Consider the following 13,418-nt stretch of genomic DNA (forward strand, 5'->3'; position numbering starts at 1 on the left):
CAATGTGACCTAGCATCAATGGACTACACCTTGTCTTAAGTTTATGCAATTGCAACTATACTGCAAGTTTCATCAACATACCCTCAACGGTTCAGAAGTTGTGGCCCAGACAAGAAGTTTTCAAATGAACCAGAATTATAAATTAAATACAATATATCTGCCTTCATTTAAAGGGGAGATATATAATAAATAAGTAGCTATAGACACACTTTGGATTTTTGGTGCACACACTAACTTAGAAACAGATTGTTATGATTAATGAAAACCTCAGATTTGATAGAGTATTATCAATAATATTACAGATTCCTGAAAACAGGAGTGTGATCTTTAAAAAAAAAAAAAATTAATTACAACAAATTTGACTTTGTGGTTCAGCACTACTCTACTTATAACAGGATTATATACTACATCAACTACTATAACTTAAATCTCTCTTACATATCAACAGATTATGTACAGGAAGACTGTGCCGTAGTTAACAGGTCAGGAAAAACAGCTGCTGTAACTAAACCTCAATCCAAGAACTAATTATAACAGGACAGGCCTCAGTCTTGTTAAAGTTACTAAACTTGAAAAAGTTCCTTTAAAATTTTCCATAGCATTATTTGGTTTAATTAAAGAAAATATAACTTTTGATTTTCCATAGGAATGCATTATCAGATTTAAGGGAAAAAATCCTTTTAAAGATTTTCAATAGCATTATTGGATCTAAGGATAAACTTTTGATAAGTAACTTTTAATTTCTTAAGTTCTGTAATGCTTTCCTGTTGAAAATTTAAAGTTAAAGTAATTTCTTCATGTTACAAAAAACACTCATGAAACTTCCTGTAACATTATAAAGGTACAGTGACACCAATTCAACTTACAATTACTAAATAACTGGACATTGCCCATCAATAGGTTTCCAGGAAAAACGTCTTAATCAGTTTTGGTACAGTATCAGATATTATTATTATTTGTCAGCACATTGAATTTGAAGTATAAACTTAAACGTTCATGACATTGGAAATAATTTGTATTACAGTGTTTCCATACATTATATTTTCAGAAAGTTGATAAAATAAGGCATTATTAAAAAAAAGAAAACTAAAAAAACAGCATTTTTTGAGATTTTGAAAAGTTACATATCGTATTATTGTACTTCTAAGATCTTCTTTAATGCACATTCAATATGAATGAAATTATCATTATATTACATGCAATTTTCAAGGTAATTTCCTGAATTACAAATTAAAAATTATGATTTTTGTATACATTTTATTTAATAATAATGTTGTATTAATATTTTTTATAAAATCCAATTAAATTGTACTGGCAATGTTTAGAAAACACACTTTTGGTCTACTACTTAACTGTTCACACTTAGAATTAAAGGACTGCAGATCAACAATCACAAACTGATGGCAGCTAAAATGTCTCAGCTTTTTCTATAGAACTATTTACTGTACATTGCAATTTTATATTCACTTCCAACATTCATCATTCAATAAGGCCTAATTGGTTCATATAATTTCACATCAGCTCATACACATTTATATCAAATAAATTTGGACTATCAATATTTCCCCAGAGCACAAAGAAACAACAAAACGTGCCAAATAAATTCTTTAAAAAGCTTGATGTAAAATAAAGAATTTCAACATAAATTCTTTCAATATTAATTTGGAAAATTAATGTGCAGCTAATTACATCTACTTCAAATACATGTACACTACATTTTGAATTTGTTTTAACATTTAAAAGTTTGATAATCTGTTGATGTTGATGCTGATAATACTTCAATTACTGTTGGTTTATAGATCAATTGATTGTTCAGACAAACCCATACATGATGAATAACTCACGCTGAAAGACCAATTATTTATCCTGACATAATTTGTGCTAATTATAACAGGCCTATTATTTATCCTGACATAACTCATGCTAACAGGCCTATATAACTCTTGCTAACAGGCCTATTATTTATCCTGACATAACTCTTGCTAACAGGCCTATTATTTATCCCGACATAACTCTTGCTAACAGGCCTATTATTTATCCCGACATAACTCTTGCTAACAGGCCTATTATTTATTATGATGTAACTCATGCTAACAGGCCTATTATTTTATTCTGACATAACTCATGCTAACAAGCATAATTATTATTTATCCTGACATAACTCATGCTAACAGGCCTATATAACTCTTGCTAACAGGCCTATTATTTATCCTGACATAACTCTTGCTAACAGGCCTATTATTTATCCCGGCATAACTCTTGCTAACAGGCCTATTATTTATCCCGACATAACTCTTGCTAACAGGCCTATTATTTATTATGATGTAACTCATGCTAACAGGCCTATTATTTTATTCTGACATAACTCATGCTAACAAGCATAATTATTATTTAATCTGACATAACTCTTGCTAACAGGCCTATCATTTATTACGACATAACTCATGCTAATAGACCTATTGAATCTTATTTTGAAGTAACTCAAGCCAAAATACTTTTTATTAAATTCTGCACATCAATAGTTCTTAATAATAAAAAACATACTAGAAGTATAATAAGAGCATAAAATGAGGCCTAGAATTAACCGACCTATTTATCAAAGTTACTAGTCTGTAAAAACTTAACCAGCCCTGTCAACATTCTTAATATGTAAACAAAATAAACAAACAGGCTACCAACACTTTTTACCAGAACACCATTTTCACCACATTCTACCCATTATCAAGCATCCATTCTGTAGGGTACAAAGCTCACACCGGCATCTCCCATTGGAAATCAAGAAACACACAACTAACATCCATGACAATCTCCACTGTAGGTTGAGGGTCGTCGCTAACATCCATGACAATCTCCACTGTAGGCCGAGGGAAATAGCTTACATTCATGACAATATCCGCTGAAGGCCAAGTGACATTGCTATCATCTGTGACAATCTTCTCAGTAGGCTGAGGGACATAGCTAGTATCCTGGACAATCTCCACTACTGTAGCTTGAGGGATATTGTTAATGTCCATGACAATCTCCGCTGAAAGCTAAGGAACATCTTTAACATTCACAAAAATCTCCAATTTTGGCCTAATTAGAAATGACAAACACAAAAGTCTCCTTCGGGGGCCCCGACACACACATCTATTACCAAAGATATCCTTCACTGGAAGCCAGGACAGGCCCCGACACACACATCTATTATCAAAGATATCCTTCACTGGAAGCCAGGACACACGACCAGAGACTCTCGTCGATGAAGGCCAGGTAGCTCGAGTTCATATGTTATAACATTTTTAAAAATTCTTATTAAAAATTATTCTGTCGTTTTTTCTTTGCATCAATTGCCTCAAGGATTGGTTGGCGTTTTGCTTGGTAGCGTGCACGCAACTCATCAATTTCACGTTCCATTTCAGGATCTAAATCAGACAACCGTTTCTCTAAATCTTCGTAAGCTAGGTTTCGTAGCTGTAACAAATAGACACACAGTGAAATAGAAGCCAGATGTCAGCATCACTTCAATGATTCAAACATCTATGAAAACAACAGTCTGTTGATTTTGTAACTTTTAACTAATTTAAATATTAATTCACTAATTAGAATAATAATACATGTAAATAAACGACAATACTGAAATTCTCTTGGTTAAGATGCCTTTACCAAAAAGATTTCTGAGAGGACATTGTCCAAATGGGTATGCAGGTACTTCATCATACATGTATACTCTAAATAACACATAAGCAACTTTGCAGTTTAATTTACCGAAAATGTTTTAAACAAATTCAGATTTATTAAAGATTAATATAATTGATCCACATCGCTAATTGCCTCGGCCTGTCTCAAGATGTATCGTTAATATCTGCTTTAAATATTTTGGTAAACCAATATAAAACGTTTAAATTATAACCTAACATTGACTTACAAATTCAAAATCTCCATCAATGAAAGACCGTTGGAAGTAGTGCGGAGGAGTAACTTGTTTGGGCTGAGATATGGGTGACTGGAGAGGAGGCGGGGCCTGAGTTGATGGGCGGGTGGCAGGCTGACATTTATCCTGTTCTTTTTTCTCGAAGTGGTCCAGGTAAGCCGGTCGATACTTGTCTTTACCTGCTTGGTCTGTGTCATGTCCTACGGCATATAAAACAAGGTACAGAATCTTGACACTATGATATACTTAACAGTGACATTTCAGTCTAATTATATAATCACGGCTGTCGTGATAGATTTCATGCATTGCAGGTAGAAACCTTTCTAATCTCTGAAAAACATTTTTTCAAGATTTTATCTAAAAGCATTCCTTCTTCTTATTCAATAAAATATGGTTACTGATCATGAATATACGATAACAAAATCCAAAAACATTGAAATTTCATCTGATAATAGTCTGGCAAATAAAATTCAGGAATATTTTTCAAAATTTATAAATCAATTTTAAAATTAACAAATTATTCTTTCAGAGAGAACAGATGAAAGAACGCATTGACTTAAAAAATTTCATTTGGAAATAACACTGCAAATTCCCCTCTTCAAATGAAGATTCATTTTGCTAAATGTTTGAGTTAATAAATGCCTCGTTATATCAGTGAACAGATGTGTTATTCAATGGAGATTTGACAAAAACAGCCACATGCTCAGATATAATGAATGCTCAGGTATAAGGACATCAAAGGGTGTGGTGTTAATGTCTTATGTGGTGACAGTTTGGTGTATGAAAATGAACAAATGTTGCTAGAGAAGTTCTGAAGGATGTAATCAGGACAACAGTTGCCGGGACAGCAACGACACATCACCAGAATGTTTAATGACAAAATACTCAACAGAGATCAGACATGTATTGAAATGAGACAAATCAGAAACAAGAGGCCCAGAGGGTTGGCATCGCTCACCTGGATATCAGGAATTATGGCAAAATACTTGACAGAGATCTGACATGTAATGAAACGAGACAAATAAGAAAAAAGAAAACGGATTTGTAGGACAAGATGGCAAAAACCTTTAGGAAGGCTAGGAAACAGAAACAATGTATCATGATGGAATTTTGTCATTCAACCCATCAGTCAAATATTTTAAAAAAGAAAGGGACAAGACTCTTGCTCACAACAATATTGTTATATACTCCAACATATACAGATCTGAAGTACAGATATTATAGAGAAGTACAGTTACAAAAGAGATAGTTACAATGATATGATCAATCTGTGTCATTGATATTTTCTGACTTAAGAGATGACACAGCCATACAGATTATTATAGAGAAATACATTAAGTAGATGATTGACCTGTGTCATATTTTCTGACTAGCGAGCTAGCATAGCCACTGTCCACACCTGTAAATAATCACTTATTAAATAAGCATAATGTTTCAAATACCCACAGTTTTCTGCCATTTATTAGGCAAGAAGCTTAAGGCTATAAAATCTTTACAAAAACCCAGCAAATTAATATACAAGAGTTTATATTATGATAACCATGTTTCTAAATGCAAAGCAGCATAATGATGGGACACGTGTTTGAATATAACCTGCTGTATAATCATACCTACAAAATTAATGGTTGTTTTTCCTCATCTAAAAATACATCGACTAATTCATCAATTATTATTATAATAAATACTGTACAAGGGACATTATTTTTAAACCTATAACTAGTCCAAGACTACATGGAACATTATCTTTAAACCTATTACTAGTCTAAGACTGTACAAGGGACATTATCTGTAAACCTATTACTAGTCTAAGACTGTACACGGAACATTATCTGTAAACCTATTACTAGTCTAAGACTACACGGGACATTATTTTTAAACCTATTACAAGTCTAAGACTACAAGGGACATTATCTATAAACCTATTACTAGTCTAAGACTGTACATGGGACATTATCTTTAAACCTATTACTAGTCTAAGACTGTACATGGGACATCATCTTTAAACCTATTACTAGTCTAAGACTGTACATAGGACATTATCTGTAAACCTATTACTAGTCTAAGACTACATGGAACATTATCTGTAATTCTATTACTAGTCTAAGACTGTACATGGGACATTATCTGTAAACCTATTACTAGTCTAAGACTACAAGGGACATTATCTTTAAACCTAATACTAGTCTAAGACTACAAGGGACATTATCTTTAAACCTATTACTAGTCTAAGACTGTACAAGGGACATTATCTGTAAACCTATTACTAGTCTAAGACTGTACAAGGGACATTATCTGTAAACCTATTACTAGTCTAAGACTGTACAAGGGACATTATTTTTAAACCTATTACTAGTCTAAGACTACAAGGGACATTATCTTTAATCCTATTACTAGTCTAAGACTAAAAGGGACATTATCTGTAAACCTATTACTAGTCTAAGACTGTACATGGGACATTATCTTTAAACCTATTACTAGTCTAAGACTACATGGGACATTATCTTTAATCCTATTACTAGTCTAAGACTAAAAGGGACATTATCTGTAAACCTATTACTAGTCTAAGACTGTACATGGGACATTATCTTTAAACCTATTACTAGTCTAAGACTACATGGGACATTATCTTTAATCCTATTACTAGTCTAAGACTAAAAGGGACATTATCTGTAAACCTATTACTAGTCTAAGACTGTACATGGGACATTATCTGTAAACCTATTACTAGTCTAAGACTGTACATGGGACATTATCTATAAACCTATAACTAGTCTAAGACTACAAGGGACATTATCTTTAAACCTATTACTAGTCTAAGACAATACACGGGACATTATTTTTAAACCTATTACTAGTCTAAGACTACATGGAACATTATCTTTAAACCTATTACTAGTCTAAGACAATACACGGGACATTCTTTTTAAACCTATTACTAGTCTAAGACTACATGGAACATTATCTTTAAACCTATTACTAGTCTAAGACTACATGGAACATTATCTTTAAACCTATTACTAGTCTAAGACAATACACGGGACATTCTTTTTAAACCTATTACTAGTCTAAGACTACATGGAACATTATCTTTAAATCTATTACTAGTCTAAGACTACAAGGGACATTGTCTTTAAACCTATTACTAGTCTAAGACTACATGGAACATTATCTTTAAACCTATTACAAGTCTAAGACTACAAGGGACATTATCTTTAAATCTATTACTAGTCTAAGACTACAAGGAACATTATCTGTAAACCTATTACTAGTCTAAGACTACAAGGGACATTATCTGTAAACCTATTACTAGTCTAAGACTGTACATGGGACATTATCTTTAAACCTATTACTAGTCTAAGACTACATGGAACATTATCTTTAAACCTATTACTAGTCTAAGACTACATGGGACATTATCTATAAACCTATTACTAGTCTAAGACTACATGGGACATTATCTATAAACCTATTGCTAGTCTAAGACTACAAGGGACATTATCTGTAAACCTATTACTAGTCTAAGACTACATGGGACATTATCTTTAACCTATTACTAGTCTAAGACTACATGTGACATTATCTGTAATTCTATTACTAGTCTAAGACTGTACATGGAACATTATCTTTAAACCTATTACTAGTCTAAGACTGTACAAGGGACATTATTTTTAAACCTATTACTAGTCTAAGACTGTACATGGGACATTATCTGTAAACCTATTACTAGTCTAAGACTGTACATGGGACATTATCTTTAAACCTATTACTAGTCTAAGACTGTACACGGAACATTATCTTTAAACCTATTACTAGTCTAAGACTGTACATGGGACATTATCTGTAAACCTATTACTAGTCTAAGACTGTACATGGGACATTATTTTTAAACCTATTACTAGTCTAAGACTGTACATGGGACATTATCTGTAAACCTATTACTAGTCTAAGACTACATGGGACATTATCTTTAAACCTATTACTAGTCTAAGACTGTACAAGGGACATTATCTGTAAACCTATTACTAGTCTAAGACTACATGGGACATTATCTTTAAACCTATTACTAGTCTAAGACTACATGGGACATTATCTTTAAACCTATTACTAGTCTAAGACTGTACACGGGACATTATCTTTGACCTATTACTAGTCTAAGACTGTACATGGGACATTATCTTTAAACCTATTACTATTCTAAGACTACATGGGACATTATCTTTGACCTATTACTAGTCTAAGACTGTACATGGGACATTATCTTTAAACCTATTACTATTCTAAGACTACATGGGACATTATCTTTAAACCTATTACAAGTCTAAGACTAAAAGGGACATTATCTTTAAACCTATTACTAGTCTAAGACTGTACATGGAACATTATCTTTAAACCTATTACTAGTCTAAGACTGTACATGGGACATTATCTTTAAACCTATTACTAGTCTAAGACTGTACATGGGACATTATCTGTAAACCTATTACTAGTCTAAGACTGTACATGGGACATTATCTTTAAACCTATTACTAGTCTAAGACTGTACATGGGACATTATCTGTAAACCTATTACTAGTCTAAGACTGTACATGGGACATTATCTTTAAACCTATTACTAGTCTAAGACTGTACATGGGACATTATCTGTAAACCTATTACTAGTCTAAGACTACATGGGACATTATCTTTAAACCTATTACTAGTCTAAGACTACATGGGACATTATCTTTAAACCTATTACAAGTCTAAGACTACATGGGACATTATCTGTAAACCTATTACTAGTCTAAGATTAAAAGGGACATTATCTGTAAACCTATTACTAGTCTAAGACTACATGGGACATTATCTTTAAACCTATTACTAGTCTAAGACTACAAGGGACATTATCTGTAAACCTATTACTAGTCTAAGACTACAAGGGACATTATCTTTAAACCTATTACTAGTCTAAGACTACATGGGACATTATCTTTAAACCTATTACTAGTCTAAGACTACAAGGGACATTATCTATAAACCTATTACTAGTCTAAGACTACAAGGGACATTATCTTTAAACCTATTACTAGTCTAAGACTACAAGGGACATTATCTATAAACCTATTACTAGTCTAAGACTACATGGGACATTATCTTTAAACCTATTACTAGTCTAAGACTGTACAAGGGACATTATCTGTAAACCTATTACTAGTCTAAGACTACATGGGACATTATCTATAAACCTATTACTAGTCTAAGACTAAAAGGGACATTATCTTTAAACCTATAACTAGTCTAAGACTGTACAAGGGACATTATCTTTAAACCTATTACTAGTCTAAGACTGTACATGGGACATTTTCTTTAAACCTATTACTAGTGTAAGACTACAAGGGACATTATCTTTAAACCTATTACTAGTCTAAGACTGTACATGGGACATTATCTTTAAACCTATAACTACATGTACATGTAGTCTAAGACTACATGGGACATTATCTGTAAACCTATTACTAGTCTAAGATTAAAAGGGACATTATCTGTAAACCTATTACTAGTCTAAGACTACAAGGGACATTATCTGTAAACCTATTACTAGTCTAAGACTGTACACGGGACATTATCTTTAAACCTATTACTAGTCTAAGACTGTACAAGGGACATTATCTGTAAACCTATTACTAGTCTAAGACTGTACAAGGGACATTATCTTTAAACCTATTACTAGTCTAAGACTACAAGGGACATTATCTTTAAACCTATTACTAGTCTAAGACTACAAGGGACATTATCTGTAAACCTATTACTAGTCTAAGACTGTACAAGGGACATTATCTTTAAACCTATTACAAGTCTAAGACTAAAAGGGACATTATCTTTAAACCTATTACTAGTCTAAGACTGTACATGGAACATTATCTTTAAACCTATTACTAGTCTAAGACTGTACATGGGACATTATCTTTAAACCTATTACTAGTCTAAGACTAAAAGGGACATTATCTTTAAACCTATAACTAGTCTAAGACTGTACAAGGGACATTATCTTTAAACCTATTACTAGTCTAAGACTGTACATGGGACATTTTCTTTAAACCTATTACTAGTGTAAGACTACAAGGGACATTATCTTTAAACCTATTACTAGTCTAAGACTGTACATGGGACATTATCTTTAAACCTATAACTACATGTACATGTAGTCTAAGACTACATGGGACATTATCTGTAAACCTATTACTAGTCTAAGATTAAAAGGGACATTATCTGTAAACCTATTACTAGTCTAAGACTACATGGGACATTATCTGTAAACCTATTACTAGTCTAAGACTACAAGGGACATTATCTTTAAACCTATTACTAGTCTAAGACTACAAGGGACATTGTCTTTAAACCTATTACTAGTCTAAGACTACAAGGGACATTATCTTTAAACCTATTACTAGTCTAAGACTACAAGGGACATTATCTTTAAACCTATTACTAGTCTAAGACTACAAGGGACATTATCTGTAAACCTATTACTAGTCTAAGACTACATGGGACATTATCTGTAAACCTATTACTAGTCTAAGACTACATGGGACATTATCTGTAAACCTATTACTAGTCTAAGACTGTACATGGGACATTATCTGTAAACCTATTACTAGTCTAAGACTACAAGGGACATTATCTTTAAACCTATTACTAGTCTAAGACTGTACAAGGGACATTATCTGTAAACCTATTACTAGTCTAAGACTGTACATGGGACATTATCTTTAAACCTATTACTAGTCTAAGACTGTACAAGGGACATTATCTTTAAACCTATCACTAGTCTAAGACTACACGGGACATTATCTTTAAACCTATTACTAGTCTAAGACTACAAGGGACATTATCTTTAAACCTATTACTAGTCTAAGACTACATGGGACATTATCTGTAAACCTATTACTAGTCTAAGATTAAAAGGGACATTATCTGTAAACCTATTACTAGTCTAAGACTACAAGGGACATTATCTTTAAACCTATTACTAGTCTAAGACTACATGGGACATTATCTTTAAACCTATTACTAGTCTAAGACTGTACATGGGACATTATCTTTAAACCTATTACTAGTCTAAGACTGTACAAGGGACATTATCTTTAAACCTATTACTAGTCTAAGACTGTACATGGGACATTATCTTTAAACCTATTACTAGTCTAAGACTGTACAAGGGACATTTAAATCTATTACTAGTCTAAGACTACATGGGACATTATCTTTCAACCTATTACTAGTCTAAGACTACATGGGACATTATCTGTAAACCTATTACTTGTCTTAAGGCTACATGAGACATAATGATACTTTTTGAGTGTAAACCACAATCTAAACATTTATCACAAGTACAATGTCTTGTTAATTAGGATTTGGAATAGACATACGTTTCATCGTTGAGTCATCATCTGATGTGTCCTCGTTGATCACCATGGTTCCCAGTTCGGACTCGACCATCGTCCCTGCCTCACTGTTCACAATCACTGTCCCACTGTTACTAGGGACCAGCGTCCCTGCAGTACACACATTTTATATAAAGTTTAAGGTTTTCTTGGCGCATATTTATGATACACTAAAAATATGTCTTTAATTATGTTAATTATACCCATTCTGCACCAAATAAAGAAAATAAATTATAAATTAATTAATAATTAACAAAATTATGACTGAAACAAAAAATGATATTAATTTTTATATCAACATTTCATAAACCTACAAAGTTTATGCTCTGTAAACTTTTACAGTGTTCACAAGAGTTTTAAATCTGCTAAACACACAGTCACAATCTTGTTTGATCAAGTCAAACATTATAAATCTTTGATTGAAACACAAAATTTTAATTAATATAAATTGCCAAGAACTTGTCCCATTTCGAGAAAAAATCTGAACGTTAACATCCATGAATGTTTTATTTTAATCAGTACAATGTCATATTATATGCATGTTATAATTTACCAACATTTTATCAATTAACTCTATCAATTAATTGTTCACAATTCACCATTGGCATTTCTTACCCATAGACCATCAACTATACAAAGCTACTTTTAGTACAAACATATAACATTAACATCAATTAATTGTTTATTTGCCATATCTTACCCATAGACCATCAACTATACATACAAAGCTATTTTTAGTACAAACATATAACATTTACTTCTGTATATACATTATGGCACTAAGTCTTGCACTAACCCGCAGATTCCGACTGGGATTTCATTGTGTCGTCTCGTTTATGCAACATGGTACCAGAGTCGACATCATCATCTTCTCCCTAAAAAATTATGGAATGTTTGGAAATATCTTTAAAATTAATTCTCTGCAACTTGTACATAAAACACTTTTCCTTCATCAAACACATTAAGCTTTGGTTAAGATATGAGAAAAAATACTAATCTTCTGAAATCAGTAAAACATTTAGACAAACTTATATATAAGCAATGTAATTGTAATCTAGCTGGGCCCTGTTATTCAAAAGGTGATTAAGCTAATCAGTTTAATAACAGCAATTTTAAAATTCTGACAAAACGATTTCTGGTAAGACTTACTTGACAAAATGTTTTGAAATTGCATATCAATCTTCTGTTTCGCCTCACTTTCCTACTTAAAGGAATATACATACTCAGGATTTGAAGTAAAGGATTAAAGAGATTTTCACTAATAAAGTGATTATAAACTTATCACCTTTTGAACAACAAGGTGCTGGCATTAATTCATTATTAATGTATGACGATGGGAGGAAACTTTATAAGTTACTGAATTGTCCGTATTCGTGGTGACTGAAGTTTGTGCTGTGAGAATGATATATTTGTATAATAGTGTATGAGGATGGAAGAAAACTTACTGAATCGTCCCCATTCGTGGTGACTGAGGTTTGTGCTGTGAGAATGATATATTTGTATAATAGTGTATGATGGGAGAAAACTTACTGAATCGTCCCCGTTCCTGGTGACTGAGGTTTGTGCTGTGAGAATGATATATTTGTATAATAGTGTAATGGAAGGAAACTTACTGAATCGTCCCCGTTCGTGGTGACTGAGGTTTGTGCTGTGAGAATGATATATTTGTATAATAGTGTATGATGGGAGAAAACTTACTGAATCGTCCCCGTTCCTGGTGACTGAGGTTTGTGCTGTGAGAATGATATATTTGTATAATAGTGTATGATGGGAGAAAACTTACTGAATCGTCCCCGTTCCTGGTGACTGAGGTTTGTGCTGTGAGAATGATATATTTGTATAATAGTGTAATGGAAGGAAACTTACTGAATCGTCCCCGTTCGTGGTGACTGAGGTTTGTGCTGTGAGAATGATATATTTGTATAATAGTGTATGATGGGAGAAAACTTACTGAATCGTCCCCATTCGTGGTGACTGAGGTTTGTGCTGTGAGAATGATATATTTGTATAATAGTGTATGATGGGAGAAAACTTACTGAATCGTCCCCATTCGTGGTGACTGAGGTTTGTGCTGTGAGAAT

At 32.6% G+C, this 13,418-nt stretch overlaps 1 protein-coding gene across 4 annotated transcripts in view; it reads right to left on the reverse strand.

The window, feature by feature from the left end:
- Window positions 1–499: 499 nt before the first annotated feature.
- The window catches only part of LOC117316060 (serine/threonine-protein kinase 3-like), a 31,346-nt gene continuing 18,427 nt past the window's right edge, over window positions 500–13,418 (reverse strand). For 2 of the 4 annotated variants that reach the window (XM_033870534.1, XM_033870535.1), the window contains exons 10-14: window positions 12,134–12,212; window positions 11,323–11,448; window positions 5,265–5,312; window positions 3,908–4,113; window positions 500–3,453 (exon numbers count right to left, since the gene is read on the reverse strand). In XM_033870534.1, the coding sequence (XP_033726425.1) occupies window positions 3,295–3,453; window positions 3,908–4,113; window positions 5,265–5,312; window positions 11,323–11,448; window positions 12,134–12,212 (618 nt within the window). In that variant the 3' untranslated portion in view covers window positions 500–3,294. The remainder of the gene's footprint in view (window positions 3,454–3,907; window positions 4,114–5,264; window positions 5,313–11,322; window positions 11,449–12,133; window positions 12,213–13,418) is intronic. The other 2 variants (XM_033870536.1, XM_033870537.1) reach the window with 1 other exon arrangement.

Source organism: Pecten maximus, chromosome 18 (genome assembly GCF_902652985.1).
Source record: "Pecten maximus chromosome 18, xPecMax1.1, whole genome shotgun sequence".
Lineage (NCBI taxonomy): Eukaryota > Metazoa > Mollusca > Bivalvia > Pectinida > Pectinidae > Pecten > Pecten maximus.